The sequence below is a fragment of the Hyperolius riggenbachi genome, chromosome 9, assembly GCF_040937935.1.
Source record: "Hyperolius riggenbachi isolate aHypRig1 chromosome 9, aHypRig1.pri, whole genome shotgun sequence".
NCBI classification, from domain to species: domain Eukaryota; kingdom Metazoa; phylum Chordata; class Amphibia; order Anura; family Hyperoliidae; genus Hyperolius; species Hyperolius riggenbachi.
Genome location: NC_090654.1, coordinates 256,210,423 through 256,235,077, shown reverse-complemented (window position 1 = coordinate 256,235,077; position 24,655 = coordinate 256,210,423). Strand labels below are relative to the sequence as shown.

Below are 24,655 nucleotides of genomic sequence, written 5' to 3'. Positions count from 1 at the left end.
ATCGAGAGCCTGTATAGTGCAGTAGGTCAATATCAGTTGTAATGTGGTAGTAAACAGTGAGTACTCACAAAGGTAGGTTAATACCAAGGCAACCATTGTAATGGCAGGGAAAAAGTAAGGATCTGCAGGCTGCATACTGTATGTTGATGTTTTTTCATGTGGATTTTTGCAAATAAAGTGTACCAGACTTTTTATACTTCACTGCAGCCTGGAGATCCTAATTATTTTTTGGTCATGTTTGGCCTGGCCAGCTTGATCCTGCACCAGTTGGTATGTTTTATGGGGGTTTCCGAGCATTTGGAGTTTTTACCATTCTTTGACTGTAATGGCAGGTAGGGAAATTAGACCCGGCCCCAATCGGGTTAAAAGTTGCTCTCTGCAGACAGGAAAAATGGAGTAGCACCCCTCCACCAAGGGTGGACCCTAACAAATGATTAGTACTTAAACAGAGGCGCTAGGAGCAGGGTAAAATGTTTGAGAAGGGAGGCAGTGACGGACTTGGCTCCACAAGTAGACTTGAGATCAAAGCTGGCAAAAGTGCCTCCATGCCAGATTTGGTCTTTTGAGCATTTGCTCCAATTATGCCTGAGGGAGCGGACTTTGATCTGCGAAACGCGTTGCAAATTTTGGAGTTACAAATGTGTGGGGTTTTTTTGTTTTGTTTTTATTGCCAATAAGCGATTGTTTTAAGTTTACTTGGGGAGGCAAGTCCATCACCACCTCCCTTCTTAAACTGTCATTTCACCCTGCTATTGACACCTCTATTCCTAGTGCTAACAATTTATTTTGGGGAATTAGGTTGCAGTGGTGTTTGTGCAGACAGCAAAGAAGCGTTCAGTGTTTGCATAAACAAAAGCAGGCAAATTGAGTCAAATAGTAAGCAACAATAATTGTAAAGCCATGGAAGTATTTAATGTAACCGCAAGCTATAGAAAAAAGTATCCATGGCAAAAAATATAATCAAAAACAATATACTTATTGTCCAAACAAATAACACATTTGTTAGGGACTTATCCCAAAAAGCATTAAAAACATTAATGCTTTTTGGGATAAGTCCCTAACAAATTTATTTGTTTTGTTTTTGATTATATTTTTCGCCGTCGTGGATGCTTTTTTCCATAGCTTGTATTTACAGTGTTTGTATAAGGAACACAAATGGGGTGTCAGTGGTATTCGTGGGGAGTAGGGAAAGCCGGTGTTACCTGTATTTGTGAGTTTGTAAGTCATTTCCTGGCTATGCATGCTGGGACTTTTGCAACTTAACCTCTTCAGCACCGCAGTCTTAAAGGGAACCTAAACTGAGAGGGATATGGATGTTTCCTTTTAAACAATACCAGTTGCCTGGCAGTTCTGCTGATCTCTTTGGCTGTAGTAGTGGCTGAATCACAGACCTTAAACAAGCATGCAGCTAATCCAGTCTGACTTCAGTCAGAGCACCTAATCTGCATGCTTGTTGAGGGGCTGTGGATAAAAGTATTAGAGACACAGGATCAGCAGGAGAGTCAGGCAACTGGTATTATTTTAAAAGGAAAAATCCATATCCTTCTCAGTTTAGGTTCCCTTTAAACCCCCCTAGTGACCAGGCCATTTTTTATTAATAGGGCCACTGCAGCTTTAAGACCTTGCTGCAGGGCCGTACAACTCAGCACACAAGTGATTTTCTCCCCCCCCCTTCCTTTGGCTGTAGTAGCTGTAGTCCCTTCCTCCGCCAGCCAATGAGCACGATCGTCTGTCATAGGCTTCAGCCAGTACAGCGCTGTTGTAGATTGCAGTGCTGTACATGGTAAATAGACGGCGTTTTCGCTGTCTAACAGTCTCCTGGCGGTGAACGCGACTGCGCGCAATCCCCTCCAATCTCCGCCCCAAGCCATTCACGCGTGGAGCGGTCCTGGGGCTGCCGCACTGCTCACGCCAATCGGTGTGGAGCAGTCGTTTACTGGTTAAAAGGACTATCCTATAGCACAGCAGAAATGAAAATAATCAGTGAAAGCCTTAGGGCCCATTCACACTTGCTGATCGCAAAACGCTAGCGATTTTGCTAGCGTTTTGCTCTGGCTTTTTTTGGGCGATTAACGCCAAAAAAAAAAACAGCATTCACACCTGGCGATTTTTAAGCGATTGCGTTTTGCGCTTCTGTAGCACTAAAATGCAATCGCCGGGAAATCGCCTGATGGTGCAGGCTACGCGTTTGCGTTTAGCATTTTGGGCGATTTGCGGCAATTAGCGCAAGTCGCCCAAATGAGAATGGGCCCATAGACTTTTATTACCCTAGCGCTTTAAAAAGCGCTAGCGTTTGAGCATTTTGCCGAAATTGCCGGCAAAACGCTCAAGTGTGAATGGGCCCTGAAAGAAAGAAGGAAGAAAAAAAAAAAAAAAAGCAAGAAGGAAGGGAAACTGGACACCCCTGATTTAATGAGGTAAAATAAAGCAGGCTTGACCATAGTAATGAGGGAACAATGTTCTATCTTATCGTGTGTCACTTGGCAACATCACACCTTCGCTGCTCATACAGGGAGTGAACTCCGGCCAGACAATTGAAACACTGCAGCCTTTCCTTGCTATGGGCACAAATAATATTTAACTTGTGCTCAGAACAAATACAAGAGACAAGCGGCTGGATAGAACTCCTGAGCGCCTAAGAATGTCCTCTGTCTACAGAAAAGACATACAAACAAACCGGCATTAAATCCATGCAATCTGGTTACTATGCAATATTGTAGATTCTTACATGCTTGTGTTTAACATACCACAGAAGACGGGCTGCAGAATGCTAAAGAAATATAATCTCTGGCGTGAGCAGCCTACACAGCCATCCAAGTCATTTAAAGCGCACCTGAACTCAGAACTTCATCTCTGCTCTAAACGATGTGCAACAGCAGAATAACTTTTTAAGAAAAACCTTTCTGTTACAAGGAGCTTATCTGCTGCGACAGTCAGCTGACACAGGGGAGAGATCAAATTGCAAATTGTGATTAGTCACAGATGAGGGGAAATTAAATAGGCTAAACTCTCCAAATACATACAGGGTGCATTTCTCTCTGTTTTCCTTCTGCCCTGTGCAAGAGTTCAGGTCTACTTTAAAGAGAACCCGAGGTGTGTTTAAAGAAGGTTATCTGCATACAGAGGCTGGATCTGCCTATACAGCCCAGCCTCTGTTGCTATCCCAAACCCCACTAAGGTCCCCCTGCACTCTGCAATCCCTCATAAATCACAGCCGTGCTGCGAGACTGTGTTTACATCTGTAGTGTCAGTCTCAGCTACTCCCCCGCCTCCTGCATAGCTCCGGTCCCTGCCTCCGTCCCTTCCCTCCAATCAGCAGGGAGGGAAGGGATGCAGGCGGGGACTGGAGTTCTGCAGGAGGCGGGGAGAGCAGCAGACTGACACTATAGAGATAAACACAGCCAGCTCTGACAAGCTGTTTGTCAGCAGCGTGGCTGTGATTTATGAGGGATTGCAGAGTGCAGGGGGACCTTAGGGGGGTTTGGGATAGCAACAGAGGCTGGGCTGTATAGGCAGATCCAGCCTCTGTATGCAGATAATATTGTTTAAACCCACCTCGGGTTCTCTTTAAAGAGGAGCTTTAACCCTCTGGGCGATACAATTAGATCGCCCAGGAGGGGGCTACATGATAGCCGCTGCGCAGCGGCATCCCCCGACCCACTCCGATCGCCTTCGGCGATCAGAGTAAGCAGGAAATCCCGTTCAGAACGGGATTTCCTGCTGGGCTTCCCCGGTCGCCATGGCGACTGGGCGGGATGACGTCACCGACGTCATTGACGTCAGAGGGAGTCCCGATCCACCCCTCAGCGCTGCCTGGCAATGATTGGCCAGGCTGCGCAAGGGGGAGGGGGGCGGCGATCGGAAGTTACACGCAGCTAGCAAAGTGCTAGCTGCGTGTAACAAAAAAAAATTATGCAAATCGGCCCATCAGGGCCTGAGAACTCCTTCTGCGCAACATACCCCGAGCTCAGCTCGGGATTATCTCCCAGGAGGTTAACCCCAGATTGATCTTCATTTCAATCCGTAGCCGAGACCCCCTTTTTTTTTTTTCCCACGAGAAACCTTGACATTTTCTCTAATAGAACATCAGGAAGGGGGGGTATATATGGCTGATTGAGGTAACCCCCCCCCCCCCCCCCACAGTGTGATGTCATGACCATCGTCCTGACCGTTTCCGGTCTGTGAACCTTGTTGTGGGAAATAATGGCTTTCTCTAACTGCCAATCAAGCAAAATCTCCAATTTCCCCCCCCCCCCCCCCCCACCCCGTTAAAATCTCCATCTGTGCATAGAACTCTCAGTAACAAACATTCCGTACAGATCAACTGGCAGAAGGACAAAGAGTTGGCTTTTGCTCCCTTGCTTGATACCCAGAAAATCAATTCATTTTCTGCTTTACAATTAAGGGAATACTGTGGGGGGTCGGGGGGAAAATGAGTTGCTTACCCGGCGCTTCTAATGGTCCCCCGCAGACATCCTGTGCCCGTGCAGCCACTCACTGATGCCCAGGCCCCGCCTCCGGTTCACTTCTGGAATTTCGGACTTTAAAGTCTGAAAACCACTGCGCCTGCGTCGCCATGTCCTCGCTCCTGCTGATGTCAGCAGGAGCGTACTGCGCAGGAAAAGACCATACTGAGCATGTGCAGTACGTTCCTGGTGACATCAGCTGGAGCGAGGACACGGCAACACAGGAGCAGTGGTTTTCAGACTTTAAAGTCAGAAATTCCAGAAGTGAACCGGAGGCGGGGCCGGAGCATCGGTGAGTGGCTGCGCGGGCACAGGATGTCTGCGGGGGACCATTAGAAGCCCCGGGTAAGTTCAACTCATTTTGCCCCGACAGTATTCCTTTAAAGAGCTACTGAAAGGGTTTGGAGAGAAGGGAAGGTGTTATTAGAAGTAATATAAAGAACTTTAATAGATGGTTCCTATTAAAACAAAGGCCATCGGGGACTCTCTCAAATATTTATAAAGTGATGGATGCCACCCTCCACAGGGACCTCCCACGTTTCTGTGATAGTTGGAAAAGAAATGATGGAATTAAATTGAATGGGGAATTATGGGTTAGAGTATTCAAAAAAAAATCTGGAGTATCCCGGATACTTGCATTCAGCTTGCCCAATATAAATGAATAACTAGATGGTATCGATCACCAGTTCATATGTCCAGATATGGCTTAGCTGATGGTGACACCTGTTGGAAATACAAACCAGGGCTGTGGAGTCGGAGTCGGGCAATTTTTGGGTACCTGGAGTTGGGAGAGAATGCACCGACTACTAATGAATTTCAACTGTGATTAAAATAGAAAATATGATAAAATGTTCTATTTCTCAGATAATGGTCATCATAAATGATTTATATATACAGTAATAGCTGTGCTTAGTCCACAAAAATGAAATAAACCAATCAAAAAATAGTTACTTGTGCTGCTTCAATAAAGCCCTCCCCATATTTTTAAAATCAGATATACACATCTGATTGTGACTGTACAGTATATATGATGTGTACAAAGGAAACCTGAGACAAACCTGAGACCGATAGAAAAAGTTTTTTTCTATACATACCTGGGGCTTCCTCCAGCCCTCTTGAGGCTAATCCAGTCGCTGTCCTCCTTCGCCACCTGGATCTTCTGCTCTGAGTCCCGGGAATTTAGCAAGTCAGCGCAGTCCGGCCGCGTGCCGCTTCCACAGCCAGGAGCGTTCTGCACCTGCGCAATAGTGCTGCACAGGTGTAGTACACTCCCAGTGGCGGAGTGTGTGCATGCGCACTACGCCCGACTAGCTCAAGTACCTGGACTCAGCAGAAAATGCAGGTGACGGAGGACGACAGCGAGGGACTGATTAGCCTGAAGGGGGCTGGAGGAAGCCCCAGGTATGTATAAAACTTGAATTTCACCTGTCTCAGGTGTACTTTGTTACACAGTAGTACTATACTCTACATATGCACTCCCCACAGAGCTGCAGGGAATCCACTGAGAATGTTGTGCACATTGAACACAGAGGTGTTGTCTATCACCCATAAACCTGGTTCAGACTATGCATGAAGGATGTGTAATAGAGGAAGAATTGCCTCATTCTCCTGCAGAATACCTGCACATCAATCTTACATGTACCCACAGACATTGCGTAGGACATGATAGATGTTTCGTTCCTGTCTTCTACAAGTACTCTTATGGCCCATACTCACGGGCTACAATTGTCAAATGCGGCGCGCACGTGTTGCGGCGACAGGTTGCCCGTGAGTATGCGGCGTTGCACGGGCGCGCACCCCGAACAGTCTCTTGTCGCTGATGTCGCAGGCGATTGAACCGCTCAATCGCCGGCGACAGTTGCCGCCACAACTGTCGCTAGTCCGCGTGAGTACGCGGACTAGCGACAGCAACCTACATAAAGAATACAGAGGTTCCGGCGGGGGGGGGGGGAGGAGGAACGTCGGCGACAGCTTCCGTCGCACTGCTGGTCCCTCTTCCGCGTTTGTACGCAGAGGGACCTGCGAGGAGCTGTCGCCGGCCTGTCGCGCACACGCTCACGTGTGCTGGCGACAGGCCAAAAAAGTTGCCCGTGAGTATGGGCCATTACCAAGGACTAGTTTTAGTCTGACTAAAAATATTAGAGGCAGAAGATCAGCCGGCTAGCCAAGTAACTGGCATGGTTTTAAAAGGGAATAAATATGGCAGCCTCCATATCCCTCTCACTTCAGTTGTATTTTAAAATCCCTAAGTGTTGGCGGTTAAGAGATGCATTTCATGTTACATACTTTCGATCAACAAAATTGTAATATGCAAATTAGGAGTCAGTCGGTGGAATCCTAACCTGAGGAGTCGGAGTCAGTGTATTTTTGTACCAACTCCACAGCCCTGATGCAAACAGGATGCAGGCACTTTTCTACACATGATGTGGGGTTGCCCTGTGGTGGAGGGCTTTTGGGAAAAGGTGGAGGAGTTCTGCTCCATGTACTTGAGGGTGACTTTCGATGCAGGTTGGGCAATTTTTGGGATTCAGGATACAGAAGAAGCAGAAGGAGGCCCTGAACAAAAATTACTGGTAGATTTAGGGGTAAGTCGAGCTAGGAAGCTTATTATTAAAAAAATGGAAACATCTGGAACCATTTTCCCTTGGAGAATGGAAAGGTGACATTATAACTTTTCTAAAAAACAGAGTTTGGGTGGGTGAAGATGATGCATCTGAAAGGTCTGATGCCACAAGATGGGATTGTTATGAAACGGATTTGGGAGGGGAGTTCTGACTGATTCTAAATGGGGTTTTTTATCTCTCTCTCTCTCTCTGGTACATACAGTACGTTACTGTGGAGCCTGTGAGTGGGGAGCAGGGGGAGGAGAGGACCTAAAGGTGGTTGAGTTGTTGGGGGGAAGTTTGTGGGGGATGTGTGTGGTGATGTAGGTGGAGTGTGCGAGGTAATCGGTCATATGAGTGGTAGTTTTTTCTTGTTTCTTCATTGTTTTTTTCGTTACCTTTCACTCTTCTGTCTGTTTAATATATTGCTAATATATAAAGATAACTTATTAACTTCCCTGGTGTTACGCAGTTTCAATGTCTGCGTCCGCAGGAGGATTTTTGCCTATAAAATGTTATTTTTTTACCCTTCAGCTAGCACTGCGCTAGCTAAGTATGCCCCCAAAGTGTCTCCGGTCCCCTCTGATTTCCCACCCCACCCCCCCCACCCCGATCACTGCCGGTAATATTTACCCGTCCGCAATCCCGCGAGAGCCACAGCTTCACTGTCGCTATGGCGATGATCAGACATGACGTCATGCGCAGTCCCGATCCTCCCCATAGCGAAGCGGGAGCTGATTGGGAGGCTGTGCCATCGCGGGATCCCTGGGGGGGTACGTATACCGGCGGCGATCAGAGGGGACCGGAGGCACCTGGAGGGCATACTTAGCTAGCGCAGTGCTAGCTGAAGGGTATAAATAACATTTTATAGGCAAAAATCCTCCCGGGGCCATGTAATCCCCTGCAGCAGCACTGTGTCAGGCTTACCGCCAGGGAGGTTAAGAGATCAGGCAAACATGATTCAACTATTTACCCAACACGGGGAAGGTGCTGATGAAGCCAATTCTAGTTGGGATATGGCGTATCATCGCTGCTGATGGTTTGCAAGAAAAACAAAACAAACGACTTGTTGTTTGAAAGTCTATTAGTTTGATACTAAAAGACTTTCAAACAAGTCGTTTGATCAGTCATTTGATCTAGTCCGTTGTTCTAGCAAGACGATTGACCAGTCAAACGACATGTAAATTAGCTGTTAATTAGCATTTCAAACGTTTTGTCGTCTGTGCGTACAAGGAGTCTGAACGACTTTTTCTTTGAGTGGCAAGTCGTTCAAACGTCTGGTTTAAATGACAATCGGGCATAAAATCAGACGTGTGTGTGCACCTTTAGGCTACGTGCTGTTGCTTATCACACCAAGTTGTCAGTAAAATAAGATATGTCACGGCATGCAAGTTATGAAATTCACAATCAGCTTGCTTCATGTTGTAAATCTCTTCTTTTCCAGCTCTCCTCCACATTTGATGTGCACCACACTCCTATAGTGAAAACCCCAACAGCAAAGGTCAGAAAGTCATCGGCCAACCAGAGTCCTGCCAACTTCAGCGCCCGCTCTGAGACCTTGCCTACATTTCATGGTAACCGCTCTTTTATTTTACCACCTTAACGCTGTGCACTCAAAGTGTTTGTTTTTTCCCTGCTCTTAAAATTAAGGGGCCGTTCACATTACAAACGCGGACGGCCACGCATGCGGAATGCAATGCATGCGAACGCACGCCATCCGCGTTTGTATGAGTTGTGTGGCTGATCCCATCACTGAAAAGTGAATAGGACAGCCGCACGGTTTTGCAAAATCTGCGTGCAGCATGTCCGGAACGCATGCAGTGTGAACATCAGACAGTGCACTCTATGTCTGATGTCGTGTGTGTCGGCCTCCTGCACGCGTTTCCAAAACGCGGCTGGAAACGCGTGCAGTCTGAACGGGCTCTAAGTCTCTATGATTCTTGAAACCTGCTGACTTATGTTACCTTGCAGCCATGGTGATAGTTCATACAGAGCAGTGTGCTCAAGGCTCATAGCAGCATGAAATGTATTGTGCCAGTAGGGTGCTCACAGCTCATTCAGATTTCATTTTTTTTTCACTGCTTATAATTGCCCTTTTTGGATTCCCCACCCCTCCCCCCAATGAAAGTGGGCAGCACGATGGCGTAGTGGTTAGTGCACTCGCCTTGCAGCACCCTGGTTCGAATCTCACTCAGAGCGCTATCTGCACAGAGTTTGTGTATTCTCCCTTTTGTCTGGGTTTTCTCCCAGCACTCAGGTTTCCTCCCAGATCCCAAAAACATATAGATGAGGTAATTGGCTTCCCCCTTAATTGGCCTTAGACTATGACACATATATTACATGTTACATACATAACTACGGTATATGAATATAGTAGGGATTAGATTGTGAGCTCCTCTGGGGCACAGTTAATTGACAAGACAACCTACTCTGTACAGCACTACGGAAGATGTTGATGCTATATGAATATTAAATATTAACAGTAATATTACTTATGACATGAAACTGATATCATACACACAATGCAGGCTCCTTAGAAGTTATCACAAATAGATTTTTAACATTTCATACAGAACTAAGAAAGCCTGGGCATCTTGAAATACAGTTGGACAGTGACACACTCTAATTTAGCTTGATGAGTGCTGAGTGTTGGTCAAATCTGGCCTTTATTGGCTTGTTCGGCAGGTTTTTCAGATCCATCAGCAACGATCTAATAGACACTTCCAGTACTTGTACTAATAGTGTTTTAGAACATCATGACTTTTAAAGGCTTACAGTATATAGCTAGTGTGGGTTTATCTAGCAGAGGTCAGGAACCTTTTTGGCTGAGAGCCATGAACGCCACATTTTTTAAAATGCATTTCCATGAGAGCCATACAATATGTTTCAAACTGGGACAGGGTGCATGCGCAGCAGAGGGCTCATGTCCCTGTTGTCATGGTGATGTGTATACAGTTGATCCTCTGGGCAGCGGAAGTGTCACACGTCTTCAGCTTCTCTTAGGTTTCAGCAACATCAGCAATTTCCCCAAGAGCCAGACAGGAGAAATACTGACTAACAGCTTGTACAATTAGCTAGCTGACTTGGGGGTTGATTCACCTTGTAGGACGAGACCCCCGCACTTTGACCCAATAGGCTGCCTTTCAAACTGCGGGGATCTTGTCCTACAAAGTCACTGGATCCGACAGGATCCAGAGTGGGACAATTGGAGGAGCTGTTCATTTTGGTGGGGAGCGTGAGTAAGTTAGTAGTGCTGGCTACAGCAGTAGCGTGCCTACTTTGAAAATTTTACTTGCGCTGCCACACTAAGCTGTGCTGCTTGAGCAATGTAGCTTAGTGAATCAACCCCTAACTGCGAGCCAGATGCTGCCATCAAAAGAGCCACATCTGGCTCCCGTGCCATAGGTTCCCTACCCCTATGCTAGAACACCAGTAGCTTTGCCTTCTAAAAGAAAAATGGAATTTAAAGTACAGGGATTTGGAGGCTGCCATTTTTCTTTACTTTTAAACAATGAAAATTGCCTGGCTAACCTGCTATCCTCTAATACTTTTAGCCATAGACCCTGAACAAGCATGCAGATCAAATGTTTGACTGGATTTGCCACGTGCTTGTTTCAGGCAAAACTGTGCAGGGGAATTTGGGTGCACCGTCATAGGCTGTAATGTGAATAACGGTTATAACGGAGCTCAGACAGTAATTTGGGCGCAGGGGAATTTGGGTGCACCGCCATAGGCTGTAATGTGAATAACGGCTATAGCAGCGCTCAGACAGTAATTTGGGCGCAGGGGAATTTGGGTGCACCGCCATAGGCTGTAATGTGAATAACGGCTATAGCAGCGCTCAGACAGTAATTTGGGCGCAGGGGAATTTGGGTGCACCGCCATAGGCTGTAATGTGAATAACGGCTATAGCAGCGCTCAGACAGTAATTTGGGCGCAGGGGAATTTGGGTGCACCGCCATAGGCTGTAATGTGAATAACGGCTATAGCAGCGCTCAGACAGTAATTTGGGCGCAGGGGAATTTGGGTGCACCGCCATAGGCTGTAATGTGAATGTTGGCTGTAGCGGCGCTCAGACAGTAATTTGGGTGCACCGCCATAGGCTGTAATGTGAATAACGGCTATAGCAGCGCTCAGACAGTAATTTGGGCGCAGGGGTATTTGGGTGCACCGCCATAGGCTGTAATGTGAATAACGGCTATAGCGGCACTCAGACAGTAATTTGGGCGCAGGGGAATTTGGGTGCACCGCCATAGGCTGTAATGTGAATAACTGCTATAGCGGCGCTCAGACAGTAATTTGGGCGCAGGGGAATTTGGGTGCACCGCCATAGGCTGTAATGTGAATAACGGCTATAGCGGCGCTCAGACAGTAATTTGGGCGCAGGGGAATTTGGGTGCACCGCCATAGGCTGTAATGTGAATAACGGCTATGGCGGCGCTCACACAATAATTTTGGGCGCAGTCAAGAGACTGAGCCAATTGCTTTAAAAACAGCGTAATTCTGCCGCCAGCAATAGCTGGCAGCTGAGTTACATCTTAGCCCCTGAGTTCACGGCGGCCTGGAGGGGGAATAGTAATTAATGCCATCGGGACTTTTGCAGAAGCAGGGTGAGCAGTTTTTCAGCTTCACTTTTCACCCAAATTTCCCGCCACAGTTTTTGCATGAATGCGTTTCAGGTGTGTGACACTACTGCAGCCAAAGAAATGATCAGGACTGCCAGGCAACTGGTATTGTTTAAAAGGACAACAGGTATTGAGCCAGTCCCCTAATGCTTCCTCATCAAATAGGAGATGTGGCTGTTACAGTCATGATCCTCTCTGCACTATTTTGAGTGGCAGGATTTTGGTGAGTGACAAGGAAATCTGGAAGTGAAGCTGGGATAGTGCTAAAGCAGCATGGTAGTGCTTCGGCTCCTTGTACTGTTTGGTCAGATGGGGGGGTTGGGGGTCATATGACCCTTGAGTTGAGCACACTTGCAGAGGAGTTTTGCAGGGCTTTTGGGAGTTGAGGTTTGTGTGGCCACATTAGGTAAGGGGAATTGGGCTTTAACCTGACTGAAGTGCTTGAGTAAGCTGGGCATGCATGTTGATATATGGATCTTTTGTTGGAAAAGCTAATGGTATTTAGATCACGTTTTGTACTTTTGCTTACCATCTTAAAGGACTTACGAGGTGACGTGTGACATGATGAGATAGACATGTGTATGTACATTGCCGAGCACACAAATACCTATGCTGTGTTCCTTTTTTTTCTTTCTCTGCCTGAAAAAGTTAAACATCAAGCATGCAAGTGACAATTTCTGTCTGGGTCGGGACCGGGTCGGACTGGGTCAGACTATAGCATAACCCTCACTGATAAGTAATTACAGCCATAAAACATTTTTCTGTCAGTAAATGGCTTTTAAGAGCAGAAAATAGATAAAAGGGGTCAATAATTCATAGATTTGAGCTCTGGCATACTTCAATGAAGGTGTCATTGAGCAGAGACAATGAAACAGTAAAAACTTAAAAACTAGATTTAAATATAAAATAAAACTGTGGGATATTTAAAAAAGTCATTTTTAGGAGAAGTAGGATAGATATAATTGTTTTTCTCAGAAGTTAATTTTCACCTCGTAAGTCCTTTAAATTAGCATGCAGTTTAATTGTTTTGTAGACCAGTCACACACAAAGTGAAAGAAAAGAATAGCTTGCCTGGGGGTTTCCTCTGTAGTATTTGCTTATCGTCATAGAAGCAGGACTGAAGACTTTGTGTACTGTCAGCTTTGTGTGAATGTGTTTCCAGATCCGTGACATTTCTACCTGCTAATTATAAAGTGAGCGATTGAAAGAGAACATTTGCAATGGACTTTCTACCAAGGTTTTTGACATGGCAAAGTAGAGGTGACTGTCAACAGCCATTGTAATGTTCTTGGTGATTCACAGCTACTTGACCCTGAAGTGTCTTCTGGCAGGTTCATCTAACCTTGCATGAAACCCAGGAGCCACAAAAGATCCTTAAATTACAGCTCACTCCAATCTTTTGAGGAATTTTTGAAGTGTTGTCAGGGGAGCTGGTTCCTAAAAATGTCCTCCTGTGTTTTGCGTTTTACATACTAACTCCTGAATGACTTTGATGATTGTTCACCTCTATATGGTCGTGTGTGTGCTGATGCTAATGACCACAAACAGTCTTCACTGTAAGGCAGGGAACACACTTGACTGTTTTCGTACGTGTTTTCTGCACAGAAAAACTGAGAACTCATGTTAATCAATGGGCTAGTACACACTTAATATTTTGTTCGCGCGCAGAAAAAAAACTGACATTTTGCATCATGACTCTGCACATTTTGTCAGTTTTTTGTATCCATTACATCAGCTGCTATGAAAGAACGCGCGCGTTTTCCTGCATAGAGACATACTTGGTGTGCAGAAAAAGTATGCAGGAAAACGTGCACAGAAAACTGAAAGACAAGTGTGTTCCCTGCCTGAAGGATTTCTAGGTTTTCCCCTGTGATTGGTGTGGACTGTTTTCTGGGAGGGTGTCCCACTATGATTTTATCATTAACCCGCGTACACACCTACGATTGTTACACGAGGGGGAATCTGCAATGGACCTGTCGGTCAACAGTTTGGGCCTTCTGTTGCTATGGAAGGGGTAGGAAGAGCAATGGATGGGGTAGGATGGAGGACGGATCGGTGAACTATGGGGGGGGGGCTTGATCCACCGGCACAACGCTGGTGGTTAGAGGCCGCTGTTTGAATTCCAGATTCTCGAGCAAGGCTGCTGTATACGCAGCTTTAGCATTGTTCATTTACTTCCCTGCTGCAGTTTTTCTGTAAATTTAGTCATACCTGTGTCATGTTTAGTTTAGCTTTTGGTTAATGATCACTTCAGTGGCAGAGGTTTGACCTGTTCATTAGCTAATGAAATGTGGTCTTACCGGGTCAGGAGTTCTGTTGTCCATTGTTTAGTTGACGACTACTACTGGCAAGCAGAGTGACCATGGCTGCTAGGTTATCCATCATTATAAGCATGAAAATGTGGCAATAAATGCTGCCTTTTTGGGGGTCCATAGGCTTTGAAAGCTTTTGACACAGCACAGATGTAAAGACCTGAGCTGTCTTTTAAGATTTGTAATTCTGACCATAGATCAGATCTACCCTGGCTGTGCTAAATTTGACTAGAGAAAGCGGTGACCTCTGTAGGAATGACCCAGCCTGAGATGCGCTGCAAATGGTTTTCCAAAAGAAGCATTTGGGCACGTGATAAACTGTTGTATTTTTAGCTCTCCTGCTCAGATCCGTAGTGAAGTGTCTTTGCTAAAGTTACCCATAAACTTAAAATATACCTAACTCGAGGCAAAGTTACTGAAGATGAGCACAGAGCAATGATCATGCTGGATCCACATATCTTTGTATGCTCACAATGATGATTGCTCCCACTTCAATATATGCAAAACGAAATCCTCTTTAATGGTTTTTTTCATCTTAAGGATGGAAGCCGTTTTCCCCTGTCAGCGCTCCTCCCTTTAATTTACCAACAACTTCATCACTACTTCTCCCACCTAAATTATTAACTTATCTAGGGCTTCTTACAGCCCCCTATAGTCCTTCTGGTCCTTCACTTTCATTCCACTCTGTTCCACCCAGCAGTTTTGCCCCCTTCAAAAGCTGAGCCAGTTGAGGGCTGCTGTGCACGTGCGGCCCCGGCTGCGCACCTCCTCGATCAGGCTTCCTTGGCCAAGAGCGTTCGGCACAGTTGCATTTTTGAAGTACTGCACAACCTCAGAGCGCTCCCATCCACGGGAGCCCAATCGAGGAGGCGCATGGTCTTGGGGCGTGCATTCAGCTATCGGAGGGGACAGGAGGGACCAAAAGGATTCCAGGGGGCTGGAAGAAGCCCTAGGTAAGTTAAAATGGGCACGTTACTTTCACTTTAGGTCTCCTTTAAGTGTAATAAATAAGAGTGAGAAGGTGATGGGGAGGGAACATCAATGCAGGCCAGCCTCTCCCTGTCTGAAAATTTGACTTTAGTTGGAAGTCTTTTTTCTTTCAATTAGTGATTACGAGGAACCGGGGTGAACAAGGAGAGGAATGGACAATCCAGCATTAACACACCTCTGTGCTTACCTTAGGTAGCTTTGCCTTGGGTCAGGTATACTTTAATAAGTTGTTTGTACAGAATGGCCTATATTGATCTTTTCTGCCATTTGTTTGCTGACTTAAAGATTTCTCTCACGAGAAAACTAATCTACTGATACCAATTCTGTTGGCCAAGCACCGTGGTAGCACCGTTTCTGTAGAGCACTACACCACTTTGGCCGAAGTTTGTGTGTACAGGTACTATGTGCTTCTGGCTCTTTGCAGTGTTCATTACCACCAGGGTTGTGGAGTCGGTATAAAAATCATACACTGATTCCAACTCCAGGTACCCAAAATTGTTCCAACTCCTTAGTCTAATACTTACCAGGGCTGTGGAGCTGGTACAAAAATACACAGACTCTGACTCCTCAGTTTATGAAACCACCGACTCCAGATACCCAAAAATTGTTCCGACTCTACAGCCCTGTTAACCATAATGCTTTAAAACCGCCTTTGGGCTCTGCAGTTAGCCAGTCATATTGGCTTGTCAGCCTTATTATCCACAGACTAGAGTATGAAGACTTTGGCCTGATTTATTGTTGTGCACCATGGCATGACCCTGATGAGCAAAAACCTTCACACACATTTATTCTTTTACTAAACTAGCCAGTTTTTCTATATTGTGGATACGTGTTCAAGTAAGCTCACTTTCAAGTTGTTTTTTAAATCTTTAGGTAAAGCTGATGCTCCAGTTCCACTTAAAGCCTCTGTTGTAAGAATTCCTTCAGGACACCAAGATCTGATAAGGTCTAAACCAGTTCCTCCAATCTCCAAGAACACAAGATCTTTGCCTGAGATTAACTCGGTCACGAGCAGTTATGTTTGGGAAAAGAATTCATCCGCAGAGAAGAGCAGCGAGGAGGAGAATATTGTCATTGAGCTTTTGGAATTGAGCACTAGAGATGAGGATGACCATGAAGAGGTGAGTGTTTAGTAACTGGAAACGGCAGACTTTTCCCTGGTATCAATTCCACAGTAGCAGACTTCGGCATCAGAGAGGATCCCACACCTCTTCAGCATCTCTACTGTGCTCATGAGTGTCACCCACTGGAGGAAATGTGCACTTGTGATGTCCACTTTTCCTTTGTGATGATCATTTTGCGTCTGATCCGATATTCAAAATGATGATGGCTCTCACTTAACTATAAGCAAAATGAAATCTTCTTTAAAGTAAACCTAAAGCGAATAAAAAAAATAGAGTAAGATAATGTTCTGGCTCTCATAGAGCCTTTCCAGTCCTCTCTCTGTGCCCTCGTTCCACCGCTGTCCCCAGCTCAGTCAAATATCTCTTCAGTGCTCCTCATGCAAGTTTTGAAAGTACTCACGAGTGGTGATCATACCGAGTAGCTATGAAGTACGTAGCTACTCTGAATCGAAATTGAAAAGAGATCGGGCTTCCCGCAGCCGAAGAGGGATTAACTTAGTGCGTCCGCCTTTGACGATGCGATCCATTTGCTTCCTATGTCGTGTTCCACGTCACTCCGATGCTTCCTTCTTCCGGGTTGAAGATGGAAGCATAGGAGAGATGTGGAACGCAAGTGGGATGTGACTGGAACGTGTCGTCTAAGGCTAAGCTACTCTGCATGATCACCACAGGTACTCGCGTCCAAGTACTTCCGAATATGAGTGGATTTCTACTGCTCACACCGGAGTCCAGGCTTGCCATGCACAGTATGAATGCGCCCGTCTTTGGAAGTACTCGGTGACGCATATACTTCCAAGGCTTGCCGAGGAATACTGAAGGTGCAAATTTTGAATGAAGAACATCGGTGAAACGAGCATGGAGAGATGACCAGGAAAGTTCTATCGGTCACCAAGTCTCATAATGTAACTGTACAGAGAACGAGACTTGGTGATGAAAAAGGAAGTGCTGTTGCAGCCGTCGCTGGAGAGCCCTTGGGTGAGGAGAACTATTTACTCAACGGGCTGAGACGGGGGGGGGAAGGGGGCAGTCGGAGGAGGGGACATCTGGCTACCTATAAATGTGGCTAAACACCTGGCTCACTATACCTGGCTGCACATCTGGCTTACTATACCTGGCTGCACATCTGGCTAACTATACCCGGCTATACATCTGGCACTTATACATCTGGGTCTTATACTCACCATTCTCGTGCTGATCCCTCGTCGCGTACCTCTGATAGCTTCCCCAGTGCCTTCTTCCATGTCCCTTGGCGGATTTTGCTTCTCCCTCGGCGATCATATGTCCCCCGTCAATCGGCGTTGACACCAGGGTCACACAGCGTCATCAACATCTCGCAGCAAACACTTTTGTTTTAATTGAATTCAATACAATAACTTGTATTGCGTTTAATATAAAAAAAATGTATTGCAAAAAAAAAATGGTTGAAAATCATTGGAAATTGACACTTTTTGCACAGAAATCCTGGGGAAATTGAGCGCCAGGATGGTTAATTATGCAGCATGACCTCAGCACCCACTCCAGATTGTAAGTAACCCCCATTAGCTGGCCAAACATTCCTTACCTATCCAGGCTAAGGCGCACTGACCAGTCGCTCCTCTGATGTCCAACTTCAACGACAGCAATGCACAACTGCGCAGCCCAACTTGGGAACCCCCTTGTCTAACCCGAAGCGAATTTGCAGAATTCAGTTACCGGTACATTTATTATAAATTCTTTGCAAGGGCTTCTGCTCGGGCCAGCTAATTACGTCTGTACCAAGAGGAAAGTTTCTGGCCGTCTGTTCTCTAAACACAGTACAGTTGTCATGGAGGCAAAGTAGTGCAGTTTCTACTTGCTGTCAGTTTACAGAATGTTTAGTTGACTGTAGATAGAATCTAAAATATTTTAATAACATTAAATTACAAAGTACAAAGAAATCTTGTTCAGCACGATTAACTTATTATAGGAATTTTATTATGCTCGTAGAATTTTTAACTTTTCATTGTTAGTTAAGCTGCTAATGATTTACTTCTGTGGCAAGACAGAGAAAGTACGTTGTATGAATAGTTTTATTGAGAAACACTCGAGCTGACTTGCCCAATTATTTTAATTTTATTACACACCGCAGTAAATGATTTGCTATTTGTTTTAAAAGGGTGATGTCAGACGGGTAATTATTTTTACTAGAGTTTTCTCACTAAACCCAGAATTGCTTCATTCCGTTGACTCGCAGGACCACACCATGCTGTAATACAGGATGAGATAGATAGCAGGGCAGTGTCCCGATTCACTTAATCATCCCTAGACTTTGATAAAGCTTGTAGATCAGTTAGGATTAGAAGTGATCCCGCAGACCTGGCCTAGGTTTTGTTTTTTAAGTTGTCTTTTAGTGGTCAAAATTTTGTTAGGCTTCGTTCCCACTACACTTCAAAATGGACACGGTAAGCGCATCCGCTATGCATCCACCTGCCGCCCAAGCAATCGTCGGTCCTTCTCTGAAATCAGCCCGGAGGCTAGCAGAAGCATGGGGCTCGCCATGGGCTGCATTAGGCCAACTCTCCCTAGCAACAGGGAGAATTTTAATTGGTCCACCATGAACCAATGAGAATTCTCACTGTTGCTGAGGACTCCCATTGATCTTTTCCAGCCCAATGGGGATCCCCCTGCTTCTTCCCTGTATACAGGAACCGAGCAAGGTGATTTGCATAGCCCGTGGCAGGTGCAGACAAATCCGCCTGCCTGGTATTATCGCAGACTGCACAGAATTGTGGTCCACTTACTGCGTTGGATCCACGGATCTGTGGCAGCATGACAAGTCAAGTGTGATTGGCTCCTATTTTTAACATGGGAGCTGTTCACTGTATGGTTAGTAATGAGTGGGGAACAGACCTATTTTGTCCATGTCCGTTCTCTCCTCTAGTGGGAACAGAGCCTTACTCTAACCTGAGTTGGGCTTTATCCAGGCCAGTATAACCCTCCTGGCGGTCTATTAAAAACCGCCAGGGGGCAGTGCAGCAGTTTGTTTTTGGTTTTTTTTTGTTTTTTTAAATCATGTAGCGAGCCTAGGGCTCGCTACATGATAGCTGCTTCGATCTCCTCCGGCGATCTGCGATCAGGAAATCCCATTCAAAGAACGGGATTTCCTGGAGGGCTTCATTGACGTCATTGGGAGTCCCAATCCACCCCTCAGCGCTGCCTGGCACTGATTGGCCAGGCTACGCGGGGGGGTAGCGGCCCATCGGCGGCGAGCAGCGGCGATTGTTAAACACGTTAAAAAAAATTATGCAAATCAGCACAGCAGGGCCTGAGAAATCCTCCTGCTCGGTTAGGAAGGTTAACGGTATCGATTATCATTACTAATGATCTCCCAGTCTGGATTTTTATTAGTAAATAGTGATCGTCCTGTCTTGGAGAACTCATAGAGAAGCACGTGATTTGTTTGGCCAGCTGATAACATCCTCCTCTAGCACATGGTCATGACTAACAAATCAGAGACTTGCATATCTATCACCTGACCAAACTGATCACATGCTTCTCCAGGAGTTCTCCTAGACATGACCGTCACTATTAGTAAATCGGACTTAATGCGCAGAGTTTGTAGTATGCATTGTACTACAAACTCCGCGCATTAAGCCCGATTTTTGAAATCTTTAAAGACGGCACATTGTCTTTAAAGATTTCAAAAGTTGGAGAGTGACTGATGTGTTGTGGCAGGGGATTCCAGAGGGGGGTGAAGCACGTAAGAAGTCTTGTATACATGAATGCAAGGAGGTAATTCTATAGGAAAACAAAAGAAGGCCGCGTGCAGATCTGAAACTGCGGTTGGGTTGTTATCTGGAAACAAGTGGCCATTATGCCGAGGCCTTTACACCTAACCTAAAATGTCCTTATTTATTTTTTGGGCGTCATTACATACAATTACAGCGTCAGTAAAAATTGTGTTATATCTGTTTTTTTAAATGTAACCTCCCCTCTTTAATCCTCTAGATGATCAGTTCTCTCCGGCATCTGCGGAACAGCGCAGCTAAGAAGAGGGCCAAGATGAGTGGCAGCCTGTCTGACCTGGACAGCCCAGACTCCATGAAGATAGATCTGAACATGGACTCCCCATCATCCACATCCTCCCCAGTAAATGGATCTTACAGTGAGAGTGGCGTGTACAGCCGGGAATCGCTGACCTCTCCGTTGTCTCCCACCCCACAGCTGAAGAAAGTGTAAGTACCCCCTGCTCAAGCTGCTCTGTGCCTCTCTTTAGTTTCAAAATATTTTATTAGACACAGAGGCCCATATGCAATTAATTTTTTCTCCTGAGTTATCTCCTAGGAGATACTTTTCATGTTCTCTTTAAAATAACTTTTCAGCATTTTACAATTGAAAAAGTACCCAAATGTTGGTGAACAACCACTATCAAAATCATTTTGAGTATTTTCTCGTTTACTGGTAGTTTAAAATGCATTTTATGTCAAGGTGTAAAAAAATCACCTAGGAGAAAACGTGAATTGCATATTTATTTATTTATTGTACTTATAAAGCGCCAACATATTACGCAGCGCTGATGGGTGTCAATTTTTCATAAAAAAAGGGTATACAAACAGTCTACAGCAGGGGTCGGAAACCTTTTTGGCTGAGAGCCATAAACACCACGTATTTTTAAATGTATTTCCATGAGAGCCATACAACATGTTTCAAACTGGCACAGTGCGCATGCGCAGCAGAGGGCTCACGTCCCTGTTGCCATGGTGATGTGCATATAGTTGGTCTGACTGGCAGCGGAAGTGTCAGACATGTCTTCAGCTTTTTCCCAGGAGAAATTGACAGGAGAAATACTGACTAACAGCTTATACAATTAGCTAGCTGACTTGGGGGTTGATTCACTTTGTAGGACGAGATCCCCGCAGTTTGGCCCAATATGCTGCCTGTCAAGTGACAGACAGCCTATTGGGCCAATCAAAGTGGCACCAGCTAAATCCTAAAAGAAATTCACCTTTATTTAATCTCCAGGAAAACTGATAAAAGTTGCATAATGTATAGCCTGACAGTCTGTTTCGCAGGTTACCCTGTTTCTTAAGATATTGTTCTTGCCTTTGAAGGGAGGCAAGAACAATATCTGGAGATATTGTTTTTTTGGAGAGTCTGATTAGAGAGTATGCTGTTAATACGCTCGCATGTCATCGTATGGTTAATCCTGTCAACCACTTGTAAATAGGAGAGGTGTGAAGAATTCCAATTGGCTGCAATGTGAGTTTTCCCGGATCGTCACTCGGACAGCACCCCTGGATGAGACTTGTCTCCCTCCCCACCGTGGACAGGAACTGCAAAAGAAGAATTTGCATAAGCGACAGGCAGCCTGCTATATAAGCTACTTACTTGCTGCTATACTTCAGTATAGTTTCCTGTCCCGGACGGAACGGAGGGAGAGGTCTCCAGGGTGCCATCCGTGTCAGTCGGCAGGGGCAGCGTGTAGCAGGACTCCCATCAGAGCTGAGCAGTGATCAGTGGGGAGTCCTGCAGCGTATGGGAGGCTTCTCCAGTGAAGGCGGCTGTGTTATGCGCGCAGGCGCGCGCATGAAGAAGGTCACTTCCGGTTCACCCGGAAGTAGTCACGCGCTGGCGTCCCGCGTGATCTGAGGTCTGCAGAGCGGCAGGGGCCGCGGCGGTGAGAAGCGAATCAGCCGAACAGCTGATTCCAATTAAAATGCCTGACCAAGCGGCAGGGGCCGCGGCGGGGATATGCAGTCAGCCTGCAGGCTGATTCATCAAGGTATGTGAGGCTGATTAACATAAATTATGCAACAGGGGTAGCATTGATTGTCTTCAGCTGGGTCTGCTTATGTGTATTTAAGCTAGAGGTGAGTCCATGATTCAGATGTTGCTGGCAATCATGGAGGACGCTTCAGGTTCAGCTCCTTTGCAGTCTGCGAAGTCTGGCCAAGACCCCTCTCTGGCAAGTAGATGTGGTACCTGAAAATACTCCTGCTTGTTTGATATATAATATAAAACCTCTAGTAATATTTGTTCCTTGTTTGTGTTTTTTTATAGCCTAAAAAACATGACAAGTCGGACAAATCTGATAAAAATGAAAAGTCTGAAAGGCCTGACAAGGCTGCTGCTCAAACCAGTCAGCATGGTTCAAACAGGTCTGAGAAGAAATGTGCAATATGTAACGGTCGTTTATCTTCATCTTCCAAAAAGCTGTGTCAGAACTGTACAGAAAAGGTGGTTAAAGATGAGTCACCCGTCATATTTAAAGATTTAACCACCTTAGCGGTATGAACGAGCTCAGCTCGTCCATTACCGCCAGAGGGTGCCGCTCAGGCCCTGCTGGGCCGATTTACATGAAATAAAGAGCAGCACACGCAGCCGGCACTTTGCCAGCCGCGTGTGCTGCCCGATCGCCGCCGCTCTGCGGCGATCCGCCGCGAGCAGCGGCGAAAGAGGGTCCCCCCAGCCGCCTGAGCTCTGCGCAGCCGGAACAAATAGTTCCGGCCAGCGCTAAGGGCTGGATCGGAGGCGGCAGACGTCAGGACGTCGGCTGACGTCCATGACGTCACTCCGCTCGTCGCTATGGCGACGATCTAAGCAAAACAAGGAAGGCCGCTCATTGCGGCCTTCCTTGTTTATTCTGGGCGCCGGAGGCGATCAGAAGAACGCCTCCGGAGCGCCATCTAGTGGGCTTTCATGCAGCCAACTTTCAGTTGGCTGCATGAAATATTTTTTTTTTTATTTAAAAAAAACCCTCATGCAGCTGCCCTGGCGATCTTAATAGAACGCCAGGGTGGTTAATGGGCTGGATGAGGTCAGAAATGTCTACAGCAATAAAAGAGATTAAGGAATCTGCCATTGCTTCAAATCCTATAGTTCCTTCGGATGTCCCAGGAACTGGTGGAGATATGGACACAGTGCCTGTAGTTACTATTCCAGCATCTCCTGTATTGGATTTATCTCAGCCGGGGCCCTCCGGTTCTAAACGTAGAAGAGAAAGCGAGGTGGAGGATTCAGAATTATCTGAGGGGGAGATTTCTGAATTGGATCATCCATCAGATGGGGAAATCTCTAATTCTGATAGATCGAAATTTGCTTTCTCTGCTGATTTAATGAAGGACTTATTAGGTGCTATGTATGATACAATGGGTATCAAGACAGAGAAAAAATCTTTGACGCCTTTGGATGAGATGTACAGAACTTTGGCGGAACCCCAGCCTCAGTTTATCCCAGTCCATTCCACCTTAAAGGGTATGATTAAGAAGGAATGGGATAACCCTGAGAAGCGGGCCTTCTGGCCTAGGTCCTTATCCAATCGTTACCCTTTTTCTCCAGAGGATCAGGGGTTTTGGGGTCCTCCGCCTAGGTTGGACCCATCTTTTTCAAAGGTGTCAAAGAAAACGGACTTATTATTTGAGGATTTTGGAAGTCTGAAGGATCCAATCGACAAAAAGATGGACAACCTTCTGCGTAGAGCATGGGAATCCTCTTCCTTGACATTTAAGCCCACTGTAGCTTCAACAGCAGTGAGTAGATCATTGAAGACATGGCTGTTAGAAATGCAGAATAAGATCGCTTCCGGTGTTTCCCGAGAAGAGATTCTTAACGATTTTCCTAAAGTTTTAAATGCCTCTAATTATATTATAGATGCTTCAGATGACACAGTAAAACTTACGGCCAGAACAACTGCCTTAGTTAACTCAGCCAGAAGAGGTATATGGGTTAAAACCTGGAATGGTGACAATTCCTCGAGATCAAAACTGTGTGGTATTCCATGTGAGGGGGGGCTGCTTTTTGGATCAAAATTAGATGATACACTAGATAGAACATCAGATAGAAAGAAAAACTTTCCAGAAAAGAAAAGACCATTTCAGTATAAGCGGCCATTTCGTCCCCCCAACAGATCTGAGCAGGACTCCAAATCTTCCAAGGGTAAACGTTGGGCCCCGTATAGACCGCAGAAGTCAAAACCCAACTTCAATCCTGCCAAGAGACAGGATAAGCAATGACGCCAGGATCCCAGTGGGGGGGAGGGTTGCAAACTTTTTGGAAGTATGGCAGCCTCAGTTCACAAGTCAGTGGTTACTAAAGATTATTTCAGAGGGGTATCAGATCGAGTTCAGTCATCCTCCTCCTCCTCTAAGGTTTTGCATTACTCCACAACCCCAGGATCAAAGAAAGTGTCTGGCATTACAGAAGGAGGTCCTGTCCCTTCAGGAGAAGGGGGTAATAAGATATGTACCAAGCTGCCAGAGAGGAAAAGGGTTCTATTCTCATGTGTTTCTGGTGAAAAAGCCACAGGGAACTTACCGGTTTATCCTAAACCTAAAAAAGTTAAATCTAAATGTGAAATACAGAAAATTCAGGATGGACAATATAAAATCTGTGATTCATCTCTTGCAGAGAAACGATTTTCTTGCTTCCATAGATCTCAAGGACGCATACCTTCACCTGCCCATCCATCCATCATCTCAACAGTATCCAAGATTTGCAGTGCTCATGGAGGAAGAGGTAAGACATTTTCAGTTTATTGCTCTTCCTTTTGGACTTTCCTCTGCACCATGGCTATTTACC

General features: G+C 45.8%; 1 protein-coding gene across 2 annotated transcripts in view; it reads left to right on the top strand.

The window, feature by feature from the left end:
- Positions 1-24,655, top strand: part of LOC137533143 (TOG array regulator of axonemal microtubules protein 1-like) — a 90,584-nt gene that overhangs the window by 16,628 nt on the left and 49,301 nt on the right. For both annotated transcript variants that reach the window (XM_068254356.1, XM_068254355.1), the window contains exons 3-5: positions 8,514-8,643; positions 15,870-16,117; positions 20,087-20,313. In XM_068254356.1, the coding sequence (XP_068110457.1) occupies positions 8,514-8,643; positions 15,870-16,117; positions 20,087-20,313 (605 nt within the window). The remainder of the gene's footprint in view (positions 1-8,513; positions 8,644-15,869; positions 16,118-20,086; positions 20,314-24,655) is intronic.